This window comes from Lissotriton helveticus, chromosome 7, assembly GCF_964261635.1.
Source record: "Lissotriton helveticus chromosome 7, aLisHel1.1, whole genome shotgun sequence".
Classification (NCBI taxonomy): Eukaryota; Metazoa; Chordata; class Amphibia; order Caudata; family Salamandridae; genus Lissotriton; species Lissotriton helveticus.
The window spans coordinates 572,079,240-572,105,753 of record NC_136068.1 but is presented as its reverse complement, the minus strand read 5'-3'; the positions used below and the strand labels follow the sequence as shown (position 1 = coordinate 572,105,753).

Below are 26,514 nucleotides of genomic sequence, written 5' to 3'. Positions count from 1 at the left end.
TGGTGCGCAGCATTGTAAATGCGACGCATCCATGGTGGCGCAAGGGGTTTTTGCCGTGCCGCAAAATAACTGGTGTATCCCTGCTGATACGCAGGATGCGCCAGTTATTGTAAATCTGCCCCTCAGAGATTTGCAAGCGCTTTTCTCCTGAAAGACATGTTGGGTTTATGCTCGAGGTGGGCGAGCCAACAATTAACCATGGAGAACCGAGGCAGAGCCGATCAGTTGTCAAGCTCGGCTCCGAGAGCCTGTGCACGAGCCGAGCCCTGGAAACGTTTGCCATGTAAATCACGCGACAAACATTGCATGAAATATTTCAAAATATCTTTAAAATTCAAAAAGGCGTATTTCTTTAGCAGGCGCAAACTTTGACAATAATAAATCAGAATTGTAGCACTGTTCTGAGAGGTACTTATTAAAAGTGTGTTTTTTAAACCTTTAATTAGAACCATGCCTACCAGATTTCCCCAACCCCCAAGTCCTGGCAACATTGCCATTAGAGAACGGAGAGGCAGAGAGAGGTAAGTCGGTTGTTCAGTGGATCTTGTATGTGGCCACAGTCTTGTAGATCGAGCAACATTATTTTTATAAATGAAACAGAATACGTTTGTACAGCTCGTAGTCTGAAAGCACGTATCTGAAGGTGCTTTCATATGCGATATTGAAGAAAGAGGGAAATTGGTGAAAAAAAAATAATTGCCTAAAATCACTCAGTTTGTTTAAACGGGAAGCCGGGACTAATCTCAGGTTTCCTGATTTTTACATTGTACAAATCAAATGTCCCATGTGCAGGCAGGTGAGCCGCCATTCTCTCCGCCAGTCACAGCAGCAGGGGTTCAGGGGGATCCCCAGACCAAGACTCATTGTGGAGGGAACAGAGCAGCTCAGCAGAGGTCCCACTTCTGATCAGATGTGATCTTCCGCCAATGATGTGCAGTGACCAGGCGATCTACCCGGCACCAGGGGCGTGGGGGCGGCACTTACCCTCGTTTAGTGGCCTCGTGGGAATCTCGAGCCAACCAGAGGGTTTGAGTTAACTCTTTAAGCCCTGCTCCAATCCTGTAGAAATGTACCTTCCATCTATCCATCTTTCGGGGGCTCTGCATCGAAGACACATAGGTCAGACTCATTTGGACTCGCCTCGAGGATTTTCTGGCCGGCGCTCAGACAAAGGCCGGCGTCTGTCCCTGTTTCCTGGGGAACCAACGACAGCGCAGGAAACTGGATGGACCTGTTTTATTGAAGCAGAAGCAGTGCTTGAAATGGAAAAATAGGATTGCTTGTTTCTGAGAAGCGCCGGAACTCTCCAATTAAAAGTATTACGTCACTCTTGAGAAGTGCAGGTACTCTCTCCATCTCAAAATAAAAAAGTGCCGGTACTCAGTACCGGGTAGCACCGGCCCATTTAAAGCAAGGAGCAGAAGTTAAGCTACTCCGGACCCATCAGCTACGCAGGGTAGCCATCAGGAAAGGGAATCTGCGAAGGAGTACATTCGGGTCAGCATGTCCGGCCTGGACGTCGCCAGCTTTCCCATAGGAAAAGCGCCATCTTGTGCAGCATGAGGTGGAGTCCAACACATGTCATGCGTATCCCACATATCATGAAGGAAAAGCACCCCTGTTATGAGGACTGAATGGACCCTAACCAGGAACAGCACATCAACACTGGGGTGTTGGACTACAAAGCTGCTGCTACTGCCGCCAGTCGCTGCAAGGGTAGGTCGGTTGAGATGGCAGGAGCCGCCTCAGCTACGAATGGGGTACACAGTATACTCTATGTCTACGAATACAGATTTAATGTCCACAACACCAAACACGTGCAACAAAAAATATTCCTGTCAGAGGCTATTTTGGTTATGTTCTGGTATCATACCAATTTGGTTTTGAACCTTATCTTGATAACACCTCACCTTAGATCAGGCCCACCTGGTGAATAAGGTGTAGGGTTGGGATCTACCCTAAAGTAGTATCCTAAAGAGAATAACGGAGCTCAATCATGATTGTAAAATAAGGGAGATTGAAACTATTACACATATTATGCTTTTCTGCATAGAAAATGTTGGGCTTGCGAAGGGAAAGCCTTTTGCCCTTGTTTAAGTCACATGGTATCATGACTTATAAAGAAGTCTTGGCATTAAGATAAAGCACTCATTTACTTTTGATGGAGCAAGGTTTCATACGTAAAGAAACTTGCTCGGATTCAATCCTCTCGAAATAACATGTAATTTATTAACCAACATGTTTTGTGAATACTAAAATCGCACTACACAACATTTCTATTATCTAGGGGAAGCTTTCCTATGTGCTTTTACTAACAGTAATCCGAGTGTCCTAATATGGCCGCCGAAAACGCGGGGAACTCTTCTGCGCATGCGTCTACCACATCTACGTGGTGTGACTTATCTATGCTTTTGGTGAGAATTCTTGCAGCTGCGCACTCGTATTAAAGATGGCCGCTTCATGTCTCACATACTAATGCACATGCTTCTGCTCGTACTAGACTTTGTTTGTCCTGATTAACTATTAATGCTATAGTTAAAATAAAGTAATGGGGTTAGAGTAAAAATAAGTGGTATACAGTGCATTCATTTATTTTCGCATTCTAATGTGTCTCTCTTTGACTTTATTATTAGCTCGTATTTGGGCCTGAAGGGTGACTTGAATCGCCATATTGAATTCCCTCTGCTCATGTGCTAGAAGCACTGAGAGATCTCGAGCGGTGGCATTGAAACCATGCCAAAAACCGCCTTACCCGTGATGTTCCTGGGAAAATGACCTTCTGACCACACAAGAGGAAGAAATATGAACTAATCAAATACTTTGTATATAAATTTGAAACAAATATTGCTGGGTGGAATAAAATCATGGGAAAGTAAATTATGGCCGGGAACATTGATCAACTTTATTGAATGCAAATTATCTCATACTGGTATGGTGTGATGACCTCTCCTCGCCTTTCTGACGAATCAAATGAAGGGAATACGCAAATTTGCAACACTGGAGGGTGGTACATGCCCTGGGAAATGGTATAAATAAGGTAGGCTTAGTCAGTTAGATTGTCCGACTTGTCACAGACCTATCACTGACCCAACATATGCTGAAGGAGAATCGAGAGCAGAGGGCTGGTCGAGCACTCTGACAGAAGAATCGGGGTTTCACTGAGCGAGGAGAATTGATTACCCAGACGGGATCCGATGTAACCGCAGAGAGGGGTGTGACGCTGGCGTAGCACTTAGCTGAGGATACCTGCCCTGATCTGCACCTGTCTTATCCTGTTGGCACCTGATAGTCGGGAGCCTTTTCTTGCTCCAGCCCTTGGCCAGGGTTGGTCTTCGCACCATTCTAGGTAAATATAAATCTGTGTGGTAGATCCTTGTACTGTTTTCCCTTTCTCACCCTTCCCAGGTACCAAAGGCTAAAGGTGTTCTTTTAGAGTCTTGCAGAATTTATGCTTTAAAATTATTTTCTTACTTGAAAAGTCCTTAATATCACTACTGTGGCACCTGACTCATAAAATATTGCATAGATAAAGCTTTTAAAACTTGCCCAAGTCTGTGGTTATTTATGAAGGTAAATGTTATTCTCTACCTATTATGCTAACTCCCTTGATCCTTAGGACTTAGAGCACAGGTGGCAAGGATTGGTAAGTCATGATGTACAGGTATAAGTCCTAAAAGTGAATAAAATTCTGATAGGCAGGAAATTAAGCTGGATTACCGGTTCAAGATGTGATTATTTATGGGCCCAGGTGAGTATGGTAAACCGAGCTGGTAATCACGCGCCATCACTTTCAGTGACATCCTATGTTGGTCTTCATTGGTGATCTCAAGGAATGGCTCACAAAGAACTGCTTTTTGTTGATGCATTTTTAGATTCATATTAAACTTCAGAATTTAAATTTGAAGAAGCAAAGTAATGTTAGTAGATATTGTTTATATTTTTTAAATATGTATGTGTTTGCCATATTGTTTGGCTTTTTAGCTGAGAACATAAAACATATGGAATGCACATACTGCAGTTTATTGCAATATCTATTGCAGGTCTGATGAGTAAAAGCCATAACATTCAGGCCCCTGTTCCTGAAGAATCTAATCTTGGACTACGGTTAGGCAGACCAGGTGCTAGAAGACGGCCTGGTAGGACCAAGCATTTCTAAGGAAGAGGTGTGGCACCGCGGCCAGGGCAACTGACTCCGGAATGCGGGGATCACGGTTCGATCCCTGGTGCCGGCGGCAGATTAGCCCAGCACCATGTGACTCTGGGCAATAGCTAGCTTAATCTTCCCGAAGGCCTCCCGCGCCTAGAGACCCTTACGGGTGATTGTTTGCGCCTTACAAATGTGGATTATTAAGGGAGGTCCCTCTAATCAACCCAATGCCACTTCCCATCAAAGTAAGCCCTCATTTCAATTTAAAGCCTTTTCCACCCATCTCTGAAGACTCTGGAGGCAAGACCAGCTCTGTGCTCACTGATAAAGGCCTCTGAAGCTGTTTTACTGAGGGAGGCGGGAGTGAGCAGCCAACAGTGATAACTGCTCTGTTATCCTCGGAGTAGATTATTATGGACAGAAGGCAAAACCACAGAAACTGCCAACTCCCATTAGGAGGCAATTAGAACAATTACAGCATTCATACAGAGATACTAAACACATGTTTTCCCGAGATAAAGCGTTACATATGCCAGGAAATGTTGATGAGACATGCACAAATGTAAAACGCATTTGTCTTAACCACTTGCATGCTCGTGACAGCTGGGAGCCGTCACGCATCACGGTGGGCGTGTGCGCAGGTCGGCCCCCGGCCATCCGAATCCCGCCCACTTAGTAAAACGCCAACACAGCGCGAAAATTCGCACCGCACACAAGGGGTTAACAGCGTTGTTATAGTGTTTTGAGTCATTCTCGTCATGTTGTGCTATATCCACCACTCAAATTACTTTCATATTTCACTATACTAAACCTTTATGGGTTCCGCTACATGCCGAAAAAGCGCGTTTACGGGTCGTCAGGGGTGGTAAGCGCTATATAAATGCAATTACAATACAATACAATACAATAAAAGCATGATTAAATGCAAGCCACACAAAATAGCTGCAAGATGTAGCGCCCGTCTATAGGGAGTATGATCCATGATGTTTACAGACTGTAGTTACAGCTGCCAGGCGGCCTCATGTCACAGTCTTGGCTTGTTAGACAACAACCCTGCATTCTAGAGCATAGAGTTCACTTTTACTAATGTAAGTGTGAGTTGAAAAAACCTCAGCACAACGTCTTCTGATGGCTAAAAACCAACACAGGTTAAATGCGCCAAACACGGCATAACCATAGCCACAGAGCTCAAGACATTAAGAGAAGCCTTAAAAAATAAAAGGATCAGAAGAAGGATTTATTTTAAGATGCTGAAAGTGTTCACCTATGAAGATATGGCTAGAGAGATTAGTATTGCACCTGTGTCTTCCAAGGTGGAGAAAATACCACGTCAGGCTTCCAGCACATCTCCAGGCGGCATCCTCTGGCGGGGAGCAGTCTCTGCCTGGTGCTGTGATCCCTGCAGTCCCGCTGTGTAGAAGCAGGGCGACTGGTGTGGCCGCACTGGGCGCTGCTCGTGGAGGGGGCGCTGAACTCAGGGGGAGCACTGTGTTTAGTAATAACTTATTATTGGAAAGGTGAGTGGCACTTTAGCCGGGTGGTAGTGAGAGAATCTGAGGAGACAGTCATTGGGTATGGGTGCACCAAAAACGATTGTCACACCAGGCGCCACCAGTGCTAAAGTGGCTCACTGGTTAGAAGCGGCAGACCCTGAAGCAGAGATCGGCCCGGGACCAGGGTTCAATTCCCGATGCGGCAGGGTTTGGGTCAATGTCCGCGGACTCGATAATTCTCGCCGAGGTGCCTACGCTAACCATGGGTCCCACTCTGCAACTCTGGGCAATAGCTTGCTTAATCTCCACAACGGCCCCATCAGCGCCGGGGATGCCTGGCTTCACCTTGGAGGTGCCCAGGAGGGACCATCTCACAGGGAAAGCCAGGACGGGTTCCTCAGCGGTATACAGCACCAGGACACTCCGAGATGGAGTAACAGTGCGCTTTACAAGTATACTTACTACAAGGGGGGGGACACACAGGTAAGCCAGGGAGGCGAGTGCAGTTTGGAGTCAGCAAGAGTCTGGCTCATCCTTGTTGCGGCATGGATCCAGTTTGTGGGTGGGGCCAATGGTCTCCACAAGGGTTCCCCAGACTGTGGGAGGTGTGAGAGACCGCAGGGGTTAGAGTGGCTGTCATCTGCCAGTCTCATGACCCTTGGTTCATGTTACTTCACCTCCTGCCCAGCACCCAGGGATCAGCAGGAGGCCTAGGAGTGGAGGGGTGGCTTGGTTCCTGAGAACTTCAGGCCCCTACAGCCAGCTTGCAAGCACCATTCTGCCTTTGATAGGGCCTGGGAATTATGTCCCACCTGTCTGAGATGCCACTGTGCTGCTGAATGGGCCAGGCATTCACTCCTGCTCAGGTCAGGCAAGTGTGCTCTGGGTCTGTGGGTATCAGTCCGCGACCCAGAGTGAACCGACGAGGAAGCATCCTCCTGTACTTCGGTGCCATTCCAGGCACTTTGGAGCGGAGGAGTCAGAACTCCCCGCCCTGGTTCCCTGCCAGCCACCACTGCGAGTAGGGCATAGAATGTCCACCCTTAGAGGCACACCAAGAACACAGAAACAGAACAGAACTTGATGTGCAAAAACATTATGACATACAGATTAACTATTATGTGCGTGTTTATATATTTCTTTCACTGAAAAAACAAAGGTTATAGTGCTGGTTTGGTTAGCTTTGTCTATAAGAACCTAAAACTATCTAAAATACACTCTGATATACACTGAAAAAAACATAGCTAAAGTTTGGAAAAACACTGACATTTGCCAGTTATGGTTAGGTTAGCAAACATTAACTAATGCCCCTATCATGCACCGTTTATAACCTCACATAAGACATCGCTCATTACATTTTGAATGGCATCATTGATTACAACATTGATGACCTTTGAAATGCCATCATAAATGATACCACTGATGTCATCACTGACAATATCACTGATGACATCAACCAGTGTTGCAGACACTCTATCATCTGTTATGCACAGCTGAGATATGTTGCATGGTCAGGTTCTGTGCCCAACCCATTGAGAGCAACCAACCCACACTGTGAACCAGGTGGGCAACTAGAGCCAAATTTCCGGGGGGGGGGGGGGGGGGGGGGGGACTGAAAAATATTTCTGGAGGGCTAATTCTTACAACCATAGAGTGGCCGCAAGAAGGGGTGAAAACACAACAAAACCTTAAAGCCTAAGTAAATGGTCTTTTAAAGACCTGTTAAGTACTCAGTGCAGCTTCAATTAGATGCTCGCCAGCCAGCGAAGCCGTCTCTGCCCGGGCGGACACACACGATGGGAGGGGAGGACGGGGGGGGGGGGCTGAAGCCCCGTGAGCCCAATGGGTGTTGCGCGCCTGCTATGCACAGCCGTTGGCTCTGTAAAGCAGGGGTCGTGCAGGTTCTGGCCTTTGAACAGAGCACATGGAAAACCCTCTGCTGACAGCCAATCATCAGCTGAGATCAATGGAGGCTGGCTGTAGGACCTGCCATACAGCCGGGCCATGAGCCCGACCCCCCACAAGAAGCCAACCTCATCTGTGCAGCCTTTGACATTGCAGAGTGAATACTGCCCGCAAGGCTTGGCCAAAAACCAGATTGGACTCCCAACAGTCCACAGGTGATAAATCCCCAATGTGCAAGATTTCATCTGTGTGCAGTGGGTGTTGGCTGCAGGGCCTGGTCTTCAGCCTCGTCCAATGCACAACCTACCATGGGTGGCCATTTCCCATTGTGCACAACCGGTTGTACACTGTAGTTGATGACTTCAAGGGACGGCTCGAGGTCAGCAACGGTCTGCATTGAAACATTTGGGAGCAGACAGTTCCTGCTGCTATACAGTTACTTATACTTTCTTACCTATAAGCTTATATTTAGATCACAATATCTTTTGATATTCTGGTTGTATACTCTTCTGGACACTCCTGCCGCCATCGTTTTTTTGTGCCCTTTGCATCCTTTCATGTTTCATAGATACCTAACAGTTACCATCCTGCCCAGTCCGCTGCCACTCACCCCCCAGAGCCACCAGCTCACTGACTGCCATGTCTTGTTTCTTCAACCACAACCTCATCCAACCATCGGCCTCATCTGTTAAGTTCAGGGGACCTCAAAACGCTAAGCTCCTCTTCTCACCACGTCTGTCTCCCAGAACACCATCTCCCCCAAGGGCTCCAAATTGTGTGCCAACTAACTGAACAACTTGGGTGGGAGTGCGCTTCAGGTCTGGGTACGATCTACACAGGCCCCATCGTTTAGTTACTATTTGCCATCTAACCTATTATTCTGAGGTACAGGTAAAAAACAATGTTTCTATGTGTTTGTTTCATCTGTTTTATTTGCTGTTAAAAAGAAGTACTCTTTATGGTATTGTACCATACAATTGGGGCCCCGTTCTCCATTTTCTGGTGGTGCTGTGCCAGTCCAATTCAGAATAATCTCTTGATTTAATGGTCTTGAATCCCCAGGTAAAGCGCACTCTCCCAATACCCCTTAAACACTGGTGTAAGTTACTCTGTACAAAATATCTTAGGAGAATTTGGACAATCCAATAGCTTCCAAGGTCTCAGGTCTTCTACCAGTCACTGAGCCAGTCACCGCTGGCATGAACACTGAGCAGAAAATTTTTATTTGCTTAAAACCTACCCATGCAGGACCCGAGAACTACTATATCATTGTTTTTAAATTAAAGATAGGACTTGACAGGTTTTCCCAATTGTAACAAAACAAAGCTTTAAGATTCAACATCTGGTACAATTGGCAAATGTATCATATGTTTTTGTAGTCATGATCTATTACAAGTTTGGAGTAATTCCTAATCGAATCAGAATTTACAAAAGATCTGAGAATGCGACACTGACAATTTGCCCAACTAACTCTCCTCCCTGGACATTTACCAGCCAAAAAACGAGTAAAACCTCAGAGTGGTAAATAGCAGATACTTGGAAAATTACTGCAGCAATCAGGGCAGTAATAGGGGTTCCCACATTACCCCCCCTACTTCCTAAGGGCACCCTTAGGGTCAGTCAGAATACTGCAGTATTCCAGCATCCTGGAATTGTTCATGCTACCCTCCTTTAAAGCATATTCTCAGAAGCTCACAAGACGGACCAGATCCTCCTATTCCTAAAGAAAAGTACACTAGACTTTGATTTTTTTTAAAACAGATTTTACTTTATTTTCAGCTCTTACATACATCTTTATAGACACCAGTTCTCACATCTTGTATTATGTCTCTTCCACATGTTAGAATACGTTAATATTGAAATCTTCAGCATCTTAGACACTAGACCTTGATGACCTTGTCAACTACCAGCCCATCACTCCGTTGCACACAACCCGGGTAGACGTCAGGACGTTCGTTACTGGTTATCCTACCACTGGTGCTTATAATTACAAGTTACCAAAAGTGTCCAGGACTTACCTGTGAATAGATTAACTTCTTTGAAAATACTCATCTTGAATTGATATAAGAGCCTTGAAGAAGTCCCCATAGGGATGAAACGCGTCGGCTAATTGTTCTGTGTGGATCTTATCGATTGGCTGAATTCAGCCTGTTTAATAAAGAACATTTTCTAAAGAAACAACATGGACTCAAACTAATTCTTGACTGGATCATCGATGGAAATTGTAGAATGAACTGATTGTAATAATATTATTATTATATGTGTGCGGAAATTCCACTTTCTATTTTTGGACAACAGTCCTTGATGACCTTGTCAACTACCAGCCCATCACTCACCTACCATTCATTGGCAAGATAATTGAAAATGCGGTGTATGTTCAAGATCACATCAATGGTAACAATTTCCTGCATGATTACCAGTCTGGCTTCAGATTATGTTGCACCAACAGATCACTACCTTACACATCGTTGAGGATGCTATCCCTACCAGAGATGAAGATGGCCCCTGCCTCCTGATATTACCGGACTTCTCAGCAGCCTTCGACACAGTCGACTATCCCACCCTCTTATGCACCCTGGAGTCTCGATTGGGATTCACCGGCAATGTCCTTCACAGGTTCTCCTACCTTTCCAACCAACACCAGTTTATTCACATGTACAGCTCAAGGACCCAAAAGATCCTAATCACCTGTGGATTGCCCCAGGGATCATGCTGCCCTCGCTCATCTTCAGCCTCCACATGGAGCCACTTGGTGCTCTACTCACAAATAACACCGCCAGGATTCACCAATATGTCACTGATACGCAACTCTACTTGAAAGTCTACTCTTCATAAGGCATCTAACACCTCAAACACTACCTGCACATCATCCAGACTTGGATGCTCAGCTTTCACCTGTAGCTCAAGCCAATCAAGACAGAATTCTTGGTATTTGCCAAGGAGAATAAACACGAAAAGTACAAACCTGGCTCAGTGACATGAAAATCTATGGCTTCGAACCCAAACTTTCACCAAACGCCAAATAACTTGAATTCACCCTGGAAACCAACCTCGCCTTCAAGGAATACATTGCTAAGTAAAGCAAAGTTGGTCTGTTACCAGCTTTCTCTTCTAAAGAAAGTGAAACTGTTTCTTCCAGAAAGTGACTTCAGAACTGTTGTTCAAGCCCTGGAACTCTTGCATGTGGATGATGGTAACGCCTTGCTCCATGACATCCCAGACCTCACAATGGCACCCCTCAAGGGCATCCAACATGCTGTAGCACGTTTTCTCCAGGGCCTGAAGATATATGATCACTTCACCCCCTGCATGATGGAACCCCGCTTATCTTTCAGACACCCTCTCTGTTGATCCTGGAAGAACATCCCTGCATCCTTCAGAACCACCTAGGCACTGCTCCAGTTTAAAGACCTCTACATAACAATGCATTAACATGCCACAACACAGATGCTTCTTCTAACACTTGTTGACTTTATGGTTGTCCTTGGCTTAGTACAGTGCTCCGTCGACTTTTGGCTATGTTCACCCAATAGAAATATCATATACATACAAACATACATCCATTCTGGAATTTCAGATACCAACGGCATTGATATCTCCAGCCCAATCGGAATGAGGGCCTTGATCACCTTTTAAAATCCATTAGTGCCCATACAGAACAGTAAATATATATGTTCTGTCTCTTTTTTGAGTCACTCTTTCCTCCTTTTTAAGGTTATGTGAGTTTTAATATGTTCACATAGTGGTTGGGGATTACAAATTTCCCACTTCAGAACACTATAGCAAACATGCACAAGACCCTTTTGTTCGGCATCCATCATTCATTGATCATCTTGATTCTCCCTCTGCTCTGACTGCCTCATTCTCAGGGCACTCTGACTCATATTCACGCCCTTAAATAAGCTGGTTATCGCGGTTTCTCACACTCATGTTTTCTTGTTTATCAGCCTCAAAAAGACTGCTTAAAATAGTTCACATCTTCTCTTGTTGTCATCCCACATTTTTCTCAGTACAGTGCCGGATACTGTGAGTCATCGTCACTGCCATGTTTGCAACATAATGGGTATTCGCTCACAGGGGCATAGATCCAGGGGGGTATTTGGGGTGTTACAGCCCCTTAAAAATGTATTCTGTAGTAATTAGTTGGGTACTAGGGCTTTCAGTCGGGTAATGTGAAGTGTTTGTCGGATTTCACTTGGGATTTTTACATGCCAACACTGACAAAAGCACACACACTCTCTCGTCTCTGTTTTGAAAGCCTTCAAAATGCGGATTCTTCTCGTCTATGTTTTGAAAGCCTTCAAAATGCTGATTAGTTTAACAAATATTGCGTTTTAAGTACCCCTAACAATCTGCACTCCTCTTTCTTTCTACTGTCCCTTGAGCCCCCCTCATGTCCTGCTTCTCATATAATGTGATTTAACCAGCAGTCGAGTGCATTAAAAATGCAAGTTAAATGAATCAGTGAGTAATGCACTATCATACTTTATGAAACCTCTATTAGTTAATGCACTGCAGTGGTCTGTGTCTATAACCAGAGAGCCATGGAATTGAATCCTGATTGGAACAGTCCAGAATAGTTAGGAGCGTAACACAGGCCCCTGCAGCACAAGCGCTGTGTTACCGCCTTTTAAAAAGCACACACTTGACTTTTCTGCTGGTTAATCATTTATAATACAGCTCAAAAAGAATAAATCTGTGTCATCAGGAAGCGTAAGTTGATTCCATTAATTAAAGCCAATAAGGGCTTCAGAGCTTCCTTTAAATTTGCAGATTAACCAGTTGTGCACATTTACATGCCTTTCAGGTAAGCAGGTACCCTGGCAAGAAGGCTTGTTTAGCTGTTTGCCCCTCGCTCGGTTTCACAGCAAAGGAGACTCCTTGCCTTACACTGCAGCTGGAGCATTTCAGCTCTGGGAATTAACGGTTATCTTTTCACAGAAAGTAAGGGAACTGTTTTCCTTAAATTAAAAACAGTATGAACACATCCTGCCCCTCTGATCCCGCCCACTTCTACCGCTGGTTTTAACAAGATAGGCCAGCGTGATTGCTGGAAAATTTAAAGCTCACACCCCCCAATCACACTGACCAAGCTATGCCCCTGTTTCCTCACCTCCTCCTATCAATGGCTCTTGTCCTTGAGGGCATGTAGGGCAGATCCCCACCTAGCACCCACCAGCCAGCCACCACTGCCGCAGCTGGGATGCACATGCTGCTTAGTTATTGACGGTATGTCCACTAAGCATTTAGAGCAGGGGTCTTCCATCTGTGGGGCGCGACCCCCAGGGGGGTCGTGGAGTCCTGAGAAGTGGGTCGCAGATTCTGTCAGAGTGCAGTTCCTGGCGTCGGGCTGATTGAGGGTGCTCACGGCAAACATCAAAGCCTCATTAACAAGTAAAGGTCATTTGAAGACCTGTGAAGTACTCTGGTGTGCCTTTGTGTGTGTCCCTGAAGCTGTTTCAGCCGGGCTCACATACACGAGCTGGGGGGGCGGGGGGGCTGGGGAGGAGGCTGTAGCCCTTTGAGTTCAATGGATTTAGCTGTGGGGTTTATTTATATTTTTAACGTTTTAACGTTTTGTATAGCGCTAGTTTAACCCGTAGGTATCAGAGCGCTTTACAAACACACAGTAAACAGCAGGACATTACAATCATTGGTTCAAGTCCCACGAGCCCTCATACCTGGCGCCTGTGCAGGAGAAATGTGGCTGAGAGTCTGTTCTTCACGGTAAGATGTTTATAAAGCCTGTCTGCCCCCCCCCCCCCCCAAGCAGGGAGGCACAGAGATGCCCTCCCATGAGAGACGAAGAAGAAGGAAGAAGACGCAGAGAGATACTGACCCCCCCTCCATGAGAGAGGCACAGAAAAGGTGGGTGGATGAATGATGGGTGGATGGATGGATGAAAGGGTGGATGGATGAAGGATGTATGTATGGATGGAAGGATGAATGGGTGGGTGGATGGATGGGTGGATGGATGGATGGAAGGAAGGAAGGATGATGGATGGATGTAAGAATGAAAGGATGGATGTATGTGTGAAAAGGTGGGTGGATGAATGATGAGTAGATGGATGTGAAGATGAAAGGGTGGATGGATGGATGAAGGATGGATGGATGTGTGAAAAGGTGGGTGGATGGAGGATGGGTGGCTGGATGGATGGATGAAAGGGTGGATGGATGAAGGATGGATGTATGGATGGATAAAAGGTTGCATGGATGAATGATGGATATGTGAAAAGGTGAGTGGATGAATGATGGGTGAATGGATGGATGAAAGGGTGGCTGGATGAAGGATGGATGTATGGATGGAAGGATGAAAGGGTAGATGGATGAATGATGGATGTATGGATGGATAAAAGGTTGCATGGATGAATGATGGATGGATTTGTGAAAAGGTGGGTGGATGAATGATGGGTGAATGGATGGATGAAAGGGTGAATGGATGAAGGATGGATGTAAGGATGGAAGGATGAAAGTGTGGATGGATGTATGGATGGATACAAGGTTGCATGGATGAATGATGGATGCATGGATGGATGTGTGAAAAGGTGGGGGATGAATGATGGGTGGATGGATGGATGAAAGGGTGGGTGGATGAAGGATGGATGTATGGATGAAAGGGTGGATGGATATATGGATGGAATAATGAAAGGGTGGATGGATGAAGGATGGATGTATGGACGGAAGGATGAAAGGGGGGATGGATGGATGAAGGATGGATGTATGGATGGATGGATAAAAGGTTGCATGGATGAATGATGGATGGATGTGTGAAAAGGTGGGTGGATGAATGATGGGTGGATGGATGGACGGGTGGATAGGTAAAGGATGGATGTATGGATGGGAGGATGAAAGGGTGGATGGATGAAGGATGGATGTATGGATGGATAAAAGGTTCATGGATGGATGTGTGAAAAGGTGGGTGGATGAATGATGGGTGGATGGATGGACGGGTGGATAGGTAAAGGATGGATGAATGGATGGAAGGATGAAAGGATGGATGGATGAAGGATGGATGAAGTGTGGCTCGCTGGTTAGAGGAGGCAGACCCTGAAGCAGAGGTCAGACCGGGACCAGGGTTCAATTCCAGACGCGGCAGGGTCTTGAGCTCAAAATGTCCACGGACTCGATAATTCTCGCTTCGGTGCCTACTCAAATCAGGGGTTCACACTCTGCAACTCTGGGCAATAGCTTGCTCAATCTCCACTACAGCCCCCCGCAGCGGGATGCCTGGCTTTCACCTTGGGGGTGCCCAGTTGGGGCTATCTCACAGGGAAAAACCAGGACGGGTTCCCAAAGCAAGCGCCTTGAGACCCTTTGGGGTGATTAGTGCGCTATATAAGAAGCCACATTACATTATTATATTATTTATTACATTACATTATGTATGGATGGAAGGAGGAAAGGGTGGATGGATGAAGGATGGATGGATGTGTGGAATTGTGGGTGGATGAATGATGGATGGATGGATGGATGTGATGAGGTCTAACAGGCGCATTTATGTTTGTCGATAGTTGTTGTTGATGAGTACCAGTTTCTAGAATCTTTGGTCGGAAGGGGGTCCTTACGCCTAAAAAGATTTTACAAGGGGGTCTCGGCATCAAAAAGTTTGAAGACCTCTGATTTAGAGACTATGGCAATGTTCTGCTGCTGCCTGTCCACGTGCAGTTTTCATCTAAGTCAGAGGTCTTCAAACTGTGGGGCGTGCCCCCCTGGGGGTCCGTAAATGGTTTCCAAGGGGGGCATGCAAATGAAGATGGCCTGGAACTGCGGCCTTGTTCATTTGCCACATTATCAGGCTGTCTTTATTTACACACAGCCCTTTAAATTGGGACTATAAAAAGATTCGGAGTGCCCTGAAGGGAGGTCACCATGTGTTAAGAAGTTGGCTAAAAAGAAAATAAGTAAATAGTCTAACAGGTAGATTCATGAAAGAAAAATCGGCTCGCAAAGGACCAGATTCTGCGAATCTGGCCCTTTGCGAGCGCAATTTTTACATTAAAATCGCTAATTGCGAAATCGCATATTTGCGAGGAATTGCATTTAAGGAATCTCTATTTGATATTCCTTAAATGCAATTCATGAAACATTTAAAAATTGCGAATTCGCAAATTTGGGCCGCTATTTACCGCGAAGTCAAACCTCGTGGTAAATAGCGGAAACTTAGAAAAATGCACTTAAGTGCATTTTTCTAAGTTGTATGTTACACACACACATGTCCCAAAGACATGTGTGTGCGTAACACCAGCCTCCAATGTCATTTCAGGGGTGCAACAGGGTGTCCATTGGACAGCCCTGCACCCTTGAAATCGCAAAATCAAAATGCGAATCGCTAATAGCGATTCGCACATTGATATGCCTTCCCATTCATTCCTATGGGCCTTTAGGCCCATAGGAATGAATGGGGAGTTATTCCTTATTTGCGATTAGCAATTAGCTAATCGCAAATAAGGAAGCTGTAGGAATCGCAATAAATATTGCGATTCCTACATGAATCCCGTTTTGCGAGTCTGTAATAGCGGTGTTCGTGGCCCGGTCTGGGACCTCTGGCGGGGTCGACGTCTTCGCCTGTTACCTCCGGATTGTCGTCGGGGCGCATGACCCTCAGTCATTTTGGGGTCCGTGTCCACTCCGCTGTCCAGCCAAGATTCCACTGCCATGGGGTCTGTGAAGAAATGCGTCCGTTCTCCGGCCACAACCCTCAGCTTCGCAGGAAACAGCAGAGAGTACTGTAGGCCCAGTGCCTCAGTCGTTTTGTCACCGCCAGAAAGTCATGTCTTTGCCGCTGGACCTGTACAGTGTAGTCCGGAAAGAACATTATTGTCGCATTTTTTATTCGGATCTCCTGAAGTTTGCGAGTTTCGCGCAATATGAGGTCTCGGTCTCGGTAGTTCATAATGCGGAGCAGCATGGGCCTCGGGTTGGAGCCGGTTGTTAGAGGTTTGGTGAGCGCGCTCAATTACGAAGTGCGGGGAGAGCGATCCCTCCGGTAGTATGCCCTTCAGCCACTGTTCCATGTGTTCCTCTGGGGTCCTCCCTTCCCATTTCTCTGGGACCCCAACCAAGCGCACGTTGTTTCTGGGGGTCCTGCCTTCTGCGTCCTCGGCTCTGTCCTCCAAGAACTCCAACCTGTTCAATAAATCCTGTATTTGCTTGTGTGACTGGTCGGCTTGAGGCTGTAGCGTCTGTATGGTACCCTCCAGGGCCGTAGTGCGTTCCGCCAATTTTTTATGGTCCGCCCGTAGGTGCGTTAGGTCGATGACTACGCTGTCAATTTTGGTGGCCAGGGAGGTGCGGGTGAGGTGTATTGACTCTTCGAGCCTCTCCATCGCTGCCAGCATGGTGTCCAGCTTCGTCGCCGTTTGGTCCGGGTCATTGCCCTTCCCGGATTTGTCCATCTTGCCCTTCGAGTTCGCGTTGCCGGTCACGGTTCGTGTCCTCGGTCCGTTAGACATCTGCGCCACAGCGTCGATTCCTTTCCAGCAGCGCGCCGCACCCCCAAAGGACCAGCCTGTGTGTGTGGCTGTCAGGTGGCTGGGCACCTGACTATCCCTCAACGTTCGCGGCCTGCAGGCGGGTATGCACCTTTTCCGTTGTCCACGTGTCGGCAGAGTGCAGTGTTCGTCGTCCGCTAGGACGGTGTGTCCGTGGTTGGAGGTAGCACAGAGCCAGCGCGTGACCCTCTGCAGCTGGTCAGGCACGGTGGCGGGCCACGCGGACCACCGCGTCCCGCACGTGGCGTTGTGGGCGCTGTATGTCCCCAGCCAGAGTGGTCCCGCCGCTTCCCGCCAGTAAGTGGGTGCGAGGCAGTAGGTGCTTTTACAGTCCGGCCGAGTCCTCCGGTCGGTCGTGTGCCGGACTCCAGCACTGTCAACCACACGGTGGGGGGTCAAGGCGTCTGGCACACCTGGCGGGCAGGAGTAGGCCCCCGCTGTCGGCGGGTCAGTTCCGCTTCCCCTACCTCCAGGTCATGTAGGTCCAATTCGCCCCATCCGGTCGTGCGCAGCTGTGCCGCTGGTCAGGCGCTTGGGCTCGCAGCACACAGCCAGCAGGACCTTCGATTGGGCCAGGCCGGGCGCCGCGGCCCGCCTCCGCTCCGCAGCTCCGTGTGGTCTCCGCGCACGTAGGCCGCAGTTTCAGGCCCTCTGCGCCCGCCGGAGCCTCGGTCTTTCCTGGGCGTCTCCCAAGGTTCGAAGCGACGCGCGCGGTCCCAGCGCCGCTGAATCTCCGGTGCGCTTGAAGTGTGCCGATCTCGCCCAAAGTCGGCTGGGTGCTCAGGGGCAGGGTCCTGCAGCAGCGCCGGCGGTTTTCTGCCGGCTGCAGGCTGTGGTTCTCCGGAGAAATGCGCCGGGAAGGGGAGCTCAGAGCGGAGCTCTACCCCAAGGCGTCCATTCCCGATGCGTGCTTAGCCACGCCCCCATGAACTTTTCATTCCATGCCGTGCAGGAACGGTTTTTGGCGTTCCTATTGAGCTGCCCATTATCAGGTCACAGCCGTGGGAACATCAATGCTCATCAGGTACGAGTTACACTTGTAATCTGCCGGGCGGCCTGACCACGGCTTTGGTGGTGCGGCGGCGGGACAAACCTGGTGCTGCAGCGCCAAAAGTCGCAATCAGGCTCTTAGTGTGGTTTATGAGAAATAGTAAAAGTACTCCTGAAATGATCTCATAAGCCATGCACCCTGCACTCAGCCTTTTCCCTCCCGCTCACCCAATCCTTGCCGTAAAGTTTTGGAGGGGGGCCTGACTTAAAAAAAAATTCTTAGGGGGGCCCGGAGCAAGAACGTTTGAAGACGTCTGATCTAAGTGGACAAGGGAAGGGACCGGCAGATTGTTTAGCCAGCACTTCATGTGATAAATGTCTTTGACCCAACACTGGTAAATCACCTGGACCCCCCTACCCCTCATTGGTTGAACCTGAGATCCTGGAAGGCTCAGTCAATGAGGGCAGAAGGGGAGGCCCATAACAACATAAAGCATACACTTCCATTCAACAAACACCCTGCCTCTGTTCTCGCCTACCACCTGCTGCCTCTGCAGTCCTCACAGCTGAATCTGGACCGGATGTTGACGCTGCCCCAGCCCTGGGCTTAGCAAGCCTTGTCTTTGTAAGTCTACAATGAGGAGGCTACTGGCCTCTTTTTTTTTTTTTATTCAAAGGTTGTTTCTTGTATAAAAAACAAAGTGAGGCCCCGCATAAAGACTTTGACCTGAGCCACACCAAAAAATCTGACAGGCCCACTTGAGCCTAGAGCAGAATCCATTTAGTAAATCAGTGGTGAGCAGAGGTAGGCTTGACAACCTCTGGCAAGCCCTTTGTATACCTCTGCCTTCCCCTTTGTATACCTATCACTGCCTTTGCCTCCCCTGGTCTCCAGAGCCAAGAGGCATTAGCAGGAAGGCGCCATCGAGGTTCTATCTTAAAGCCCTGAATTCTTTCTGTAATTTGCAATCCTATCTATTCTCTTAAACTCTCAGCAGAACATAGGGGACTGTTGGCATGCTAGGGTGGGAAGTTATCAGGGTTTCAAGGCAAGTGAAGTCACTTCCGCTAGTCCTGGTGATTTGCTGAGTTGACGTCCATGTCACGAGCAGCACCGTGACATGTGTCGCTGAGAACTAGAACTACTGGTTCCCGTCTCCTTTCCCCCAGACTGGCAGCAGGTCACTAGTGAGAGCCAGGAGCTCTGAAGTAGACATGGCCACCACTACGGGCCGGGTGAGTGAGGGTGATGGGCAGCACAGACTGGTGTGCGTGTGCGTGTATGCGAGCATGTGTCTGGTGTGAGGCTGTAGACAGGGTGTGAATCTGAACCTGGTCATTGGAAATAGTCCCTGAAGTATGATAATGATGCAGGAAAGATTTACCGGGGCATATGATGCTACACGGGCTGCAAGGATGAGCATGAACCTGAGCAGAAGACGCTGTTCCCAGCATTTGAAGGTGGTACTAAGGTGTTGAGACAGATCACCAAGCTTTAAGGCAGGACACCATAAGGAGTTCAAAGCACAAGTCGACAATGGTTGGCATGAATAAGCGTGTACATGAGCCCACGAGCCTGAACCAGAATCCCTTCCAAACTGACGTTTAAAACTCTGGCCTTTGAATGAATGAATGAATGAAAGTTTATAAAGCGCTCTATTGCCGAGGCATCTTGGCGCTAGAATAGCAGAGATATGAAAGGCAGGGGAGGAAATGGTTACGCAGCAGGAAAAAGCCAGGTTTTCAATGGTAGCGTATTCCATAGTTTAGGAGCTAGATAGGAGAGGCTTCTGCCATCCCACTTTATTTTCTTGATTCTTGGAGTCCTAACGAGTGCTTGCTTTGTTGAGTGCAGGAAGCAACCAGGAATATACCTTTGAAATAATTTACAATATTCTATGGGTCCACCTCCATGTAAGGTTTTATGTACCAAGCATAACGCTTTAAATTCAACTCGCTCCTTAACTGGGAGCCAATGACGTTTTCTAATAGCCCCAGATATATGGATATATTTAGGGAGATTCAATAGGGTCCGTGCTGCCGCATTCTGTAGGGATTGCAACTTGTTCAATTGTCTATTTTTCAAACCAAGATAGAGAGCATTGCAATAATCAATCCGAGACAGAATGAATGCCATGACAACTGTTTTCCGTAGGTCTACAGGGAGATAAGGTAAAATCTTCCGCAGAATTCTCAGAGTGAACTAACAGGCCGAAGTGACCTGGTTTATCTGCCCCATAAAACTGAGCTGGGTGTCAAACATCACACCCAGGTTTCTCATTTTAGACACAGGCAGTTGGCAGGCTCCTGCTTCTCCCGGCCACCAATCAGAATTCCAGATGTGAGGGCCAGAGCCAAATTCCATGACCTCTGTCTTTTGAGTGATCAATTTTAAGTAGTTAAGGTGCATCCATTGAATAATGTGTACCATACAACTATGAAACCTGGCCAAGGGCAAATTATCTGGGGAAGATATAGAGATTACAATTTGTGTGTCATCAGCAGATGACACGAGCAGAAAGCCATGGTGCTTGACTAGTAGAGCCAGTGGAGTGACATAGATTTTAAATAATGTGGATGACAGTGCCGAGCCCTGAGAGACTTCGCAAGGAAGATGAAATTTGTCTGACTTAAGGTTATCCCAGCAGACCCTGTGTTCTCTCCCTGTCAGGAAAGAGGTGAGGAGGGCCAGCGCAGAGTCTTGGATCCCAATTGCCCTTAAGCCCTTAAACGCCCTTAGGGCATGTATGTGTGCCACATGTGCACACATGCACAATTCAGGGGTGCAACAGGGTGTCCTTTTGACACCCTGACACCCTTGAAATTGCATTCTCAATTTGCGATTCTCTAATTGAGAATCGCAAATTGAGAATGTCTTTCCATTCATTCCTATGGGCCTCTAGGCCCACAGGACTGAACGGGGAGGTATTCCCTAATTGTGAATCGCAATATGCAATTCGCAATTAAGGAATATGTAGACTTCGCAAAACTATTTGCAAATCTTATATACAAAACGTTTGGCGATTCTCAAATAGCGATTCGCAAAAAATCGCAATTTGAGAATCGCAAAATCAGAGTTTGATACATATGGCCCTATAAGGCTAGTAGAACATTCCACCCACTCAGTATAGAATTTTCTAGAACGAACAAGGAGAAACAGAAAGGCACACATTGGAATGCTGGAACAGAAGGCCTTAACCAGCCATTACCAGCCCTAATCCACTACATTGTCTTCAATGGAGCTCTCTGCATTTCATTCTATTACAGCCTTAGAGCCTGATGTAGGAGCAAGCTTCAACGGAAGTCTTATAGATAGGCCACGATGAAGCTACCTGTGGTGCCACCTGATGGCACAACTAACATGTAGCTTTACAGTGTTTTGCAGCAGGTCTGATGTGGCTCACATAAAAAAGCAGAGCAAAATATCATGCACCAAACCTAGGGCACCAAAATTCCCCCAGAAGGCCATGTTTGTTTTATCGAGTTATGTGAACAGTTGTCTTACCTGTGGGGCACTGTAGGGCGGAGGGAGCGGCCTCTGCTCCATGTTGTCCTTCCTCACGCCATTTGTGTGGGAAACTTGGTTGATGTGACTGATGTCCACGTGGGAGCCATTGGGTGAGTCAGTGAGGAGCACAGGCCGCTTGGACACATGCGAAGTGGTGTTCTCGAGATCCGCCAGCAGTGCATCTGGGGAGAAAGGAATAGAGGAATGACAAGGACTGTCGGACAATCCTGCCCCGACGCACCACTGCGGCCCACTCAGCGAACCGTCAGTCACTGAGGATCTGACCCATCAGTAAGTGCCGGCTACACCTGAGACTTTGCACACAGAAGCATGGCAGACTCTCCGACAGTGTGTAACTGAGCCACAATTGCCCGTATCTTCAGCGGGTTTACTTCACCCAACATAACAAGTGGTCATCAGAGCATGCAGTGCCCACCAAGAAGTAATGGCAACTGTATTGGGACTCAGGGTTCCAAAATTATTATTTTAGAGTGCTGTAGGCTTATACACTTGTGAAATGTAAGCAATGTTATGAATGGTAATATTGGACAATTCTGTTTATTTCATTGCCAGAGCTCTGCTCCTGTCCACCCTGCACACACAGTTGCCACTCTGCGCTTACACTGCCCAGTGTGGTACCTGCCAATTCAGCTCACCAATGGTGACTGCTGATCTTTGAAATTGGTGAGGTGTAATATTTGCCCCAAATTCCGATGAGCGAGTGAAGCGAGGAAGCCAGACATTTCACCCCCAAGAAATTTCTGGAACAAATAGGATCAAATAGTCCATGTTTTAGCTCAAACTTTCCAATAACTATGCTAAAAAGGACCTGATCCTATTTTTTTTCAAAATTTGCTATGGGTTCATCCCATATGTCAGGAATTATCTCCAATATGCCAGTGCCAGTATGTTTTAATGGTTAGCTCCTTTATGCCATGGGTGCCCTCCTTATGCCAATAATTACAAACAATATGCCAGTCGAAGAATTTTGCAATGGCTACCTCAACCATATTTTGTGGTCACCCCCAAAAATTACTATCTATATTCAAGGGCCAGCATTGTGACATGGGTACTCCCAGGCCTTTAAGTGGGATGAAAAAACGAGGGGGTCTCTCAAAGGGGCGTGGCCAATGTAATTAAAGTAGTGGCTTAAAAACACATAAGCTAAAAATCTGTGCTTAGCATAGTGTGCCGCCTGACTTGTATTTTGCAATTTCTGTCATTGAATCCAGATATATGATACAACAAGTAGCATCATACCTACAACAAGCCAGGACTATTGGCTTTGGTTGTTAGTTGCATAAGATAAATAAGCAGCAACTATGGCTTGTAGATAATATTGAAAAAGCTTCCACTTAAAGCCCTGGTGAGGCCACGACAATGTTGCTGCTCCTGAGTTTCAATAATGGAAGGGAAATCCAGAGAGAAAATGACTCTCTTTAAAGGATTTCCCTTCCCCTACAACGCTCACCTGGCATGACGTCATGACTTATCTTCTCCACTAGTGAGAAGTGAGCAGTGTGAGCACGCACACATCGATGTGCCTGCTGTCACTGCAGTATGGGAAAACACGGTCCGCCTGTGCCTAGGCACAGAACAGAGCCCGATAGAGACCTGTTTCGAGGTCCCCTTTAAAAAACTGCCGGTGCTCAGCACCGGTGAGACCCGGCCCACTTACAGCCCTGGGTACTCCAATACCATGGCTACCATTTACCAGATCAAAAATTACCTCTAATACGCAGGGTTGGATGGGGATCAAAAATCGGCCCGGGCACACCAGTAAAAGTGGGCCACATTTGCATATTACCTTCTCGCAAAACACTGCTTCAGCGAAGTTTTATGAAAAGAAAGGGGGTGGAGGGCATGTTTTATTAACTTCACTTAGATAAAAAGAAATGCACAGATTAGTTCACACTGCTGAGCCACACATGAATGCAAGTGAGACCACTTCTGCTCAGGCCCCCTACCCCTTGCTCAATCAGCATACATTAATGGGTCGGCCCAGCGAGAGAAAGGGAGTGATACCTCCGCCCATCTGCCTCTAGAAAGGCCACTCAGGCACCCACTGGGCCGCTGGCTGCATCCTAACAGCACAGACAGCCACCAGGCTGCCCAAAAAAGCAGCCTACAGCTAGAACTCGGCTACCGGCCCTTCGGTCATTTCCCGAGTGCCCGCGTTACCAATCCGACCCTGCTAATACGTCAGCACCATCATTTCCCCATTGGTACCCCCGTATGCCAACAAACACCTGCAATATGCCAGCATCTGGCCTTCGCCGTGGATAATACCCCTCACTATATGTCATGAGTGCCCCCTCCCCCCCCGACAAGTCAAGTATTTCCTTTAGTACACCAAGCCAGCAGCACACTTGCAAGCATTACACAGGCACAAGCCCTCATAACCTCACACATACTCTCACATACACTCACTGTCTCTCACTCTCTCACACTTGCGCTCTTTCGCACATACCTTCTCTCACACACTCTCTTACTTTCTCGCACACTTTTGTAAACTCTCACCCACTCACACTCCCAATATTACAACGTGCTTGTGTTGTGTTGTGTTTAAAAGCTTGCACTGCGGCTACCCCTGACCTACCTGTCTTAGCAGTTAGTGAACTTTAGCAAAAAATTGTTTTAATTACAGAAAAAATCTGAACTAAATATATTTGTTTTGTAAAAAACACTATTCAAAAAATCATAACATATGGCATTGTCCGTGCTAGTTTTCAAACATGATGTGAATAAAAAAATTCACTTGCTTATAATAGTTGAACACAGATTAAAAATTCGGAAAAAAACGAAAAGTCCCAGAATGCACCATTGTGTTGACTGAAAAGCCAGGACGGACTAATGGTGTGTCACAGGACAATGGGCAACGTGCCAACAATATACAACGTATAAATACAAGTTTCAGTTTGTGATTTTTAGCCTTTACTCTTAAAAGCAATCAAAGGTTAGTCAGTAAAGTGGCAAAAGTACAGAGTCTGCATTTCGTGTGCATATGTTGTACCTCAAGTGACAATGAGGAAACATTCCCACTCCTCTTAAACAACCGACCTTACTAAAAAGATGACTGCCCACCACAATGAGAACCCCCACGGGGAGTAGGCCCAATGGTTAAGCAACACCTCCAACCCCCACCCTTCCTGTGTCACACTGCCTAGCAACAGCAACTAAATGTGTTCCAAGTGAGATGAACAGAAAGCCTGGCAAGGCTCTAGCATGCTTTCACAAGCCCCAGCCCCTCGGCCGCCATATTGCTGGGGCGCGGTTATCCGGGCCCCACAGATGTTACGTCCCTGGCATCAATGGTTGACTATAGCTCCCAATGCTATTGTGGCAGAAAGAAATGTAACTGTGAGAAATTCACACTCACTAAAACTTGCATGAAGATGTATCACACATCAATCAATCAATCAGGGATTTGTGAAGCGCGCTACTCACCCGCGAGGGTCTCAAGGCGCTGGGGGTGGGGGGAGGAGGGTTTCACGCAGCTTCGTCTCATCCAAAGAGTCAGGTCTTGAGGCTCTTCCTGAAAGCTTGCAGAGTGGGGGTTTGCACATGGCGACCAAACAACACGAGAGGCAGGACAATGTTTTTTGATGGGTGGAAATTAAATCAAAGCTTTATCAAACACAGTAATGGGTTAACTTACGGGTGATTCAAAAGCAGTCAGTGATGACTTAACCTACACTGGCTGCCAGCCTGATGGGCCAACAGGCTTCAGGGCACCTTCCTTCAACCGATGCAATACTAAAATGGCCTTTAATGGGGTAACTCCACCTCTGGAGACCACAGTCCAGGTGAGGGTAGCTCCGACCTTAGGTGGGGGTACACAGGCCAGCACCCCAGCCGCTCAGGCCTGCAACTGTCCTAGGGAATCCAGGAGCGAAGGTATTTTCATGAAACCCCATTCTTCTAGCCACCTTTTGAATGATAGCAGAGAGAAACCCCCCTCTTTTGGGCAGGTTTTCTTCATTGAGTTTGAATTAAAAAGACGTTGGATTGCCCTGTACCTCCCTCAAGCCTCTCGGAGGCGTTGCCGTCGGCACTGAGGCATCCCTATTACCCAGGGTGACCAGATTTTTAAAACCAAACGCCCAGACATTTAGCAAAAAAAAGAAGTACTCCAATTTTACATAAAATTACAGAAGAAGCACTAAGAAAATAAATAAAATGTGATTTTTAAAGCCAGTATCATGCCTGTAAATTAAATTGCTTTCTTATAACAGCTGCTAACTATCCCTGCTATAGAAAACAGAAAATCACACCTCTCACTCTTTTCAGTCGACCCTCTCTTAAAACCGGGACATGAGCTAAATTTCCCAAAATCTGCCAGGAAAGCTCGTGAAAAACTGGGACTGTCCCAGCAAATCCGGGATGCATGGTCACCCTACTCTTACCTGTTACAAACGACCGCCCACTAGTAAATGGCAACCACCCGACTCCAAAGCCTCCTGCGAATCCTCACAGAATCAGTTGAAATGTCACACCAGGCAGACTCCATCATCAACAAAACCTTCCTTCACTTGCACTATGCCCTTCTTCTATGTTGATTAGGATACATTGTGATTTACTGCATAGAGAGAATGGATGCAAAAAAGTGTTTGGTGGCGCATAGTCACCTGCATGCGATAGCAGCACGGATGCACTCCACCGAATTAGAGTTATCGCCTATATTGGAAGTGCCCGACATAAGCCTGGAGTGGCTAGTTGAATTAAACAATTACTGCAGCTGAACTGCTCTGCCTGTGTGTTTAGTCATCAATGGAGCGCACACCGCTGTGCCTGTGTGCCTTGGATCCGACATAAGATTGAAGAGGATCAGTAGCGTAGCTAGACCTTTTGCCGCCCGTGGCGATCCCTGCGTTTGCCACTGAAGAGAATGTTTGTTTTCAAGATTTACAGGCGCTTAGGTGTTTTGAACTAGTAAAGAAATAAGGAAGTAAAGGTCACTGAAAGTATAATTTAACCACA

At 47.1% G+C, this 26,514-nt stretch overlaps 1 protein-coding gene across 1 annotated transcript in view; it reads right to left on the bottom strand.

Annotated features, from left to right (window-relative positions):
* Positions 1-26,514, bottom strand: part of TGFB1I1 (transforming growth factor beta 1 induced transcript 1) — a 179,241-nt gene that overhangs the window by 75,704 nt on the left and 77,023 nt on the right. The window contains exon 2 of the mRNA XM_078652690.1: positions 21,532-21,716. Within this exon, the coding sequence (XP_078508816.1) occupies positions 21,532-21,716 (185 nt within the window). The remainder of the gene's footprint in view (positions 1-21,531; positions 21,717-26,514) is intronic.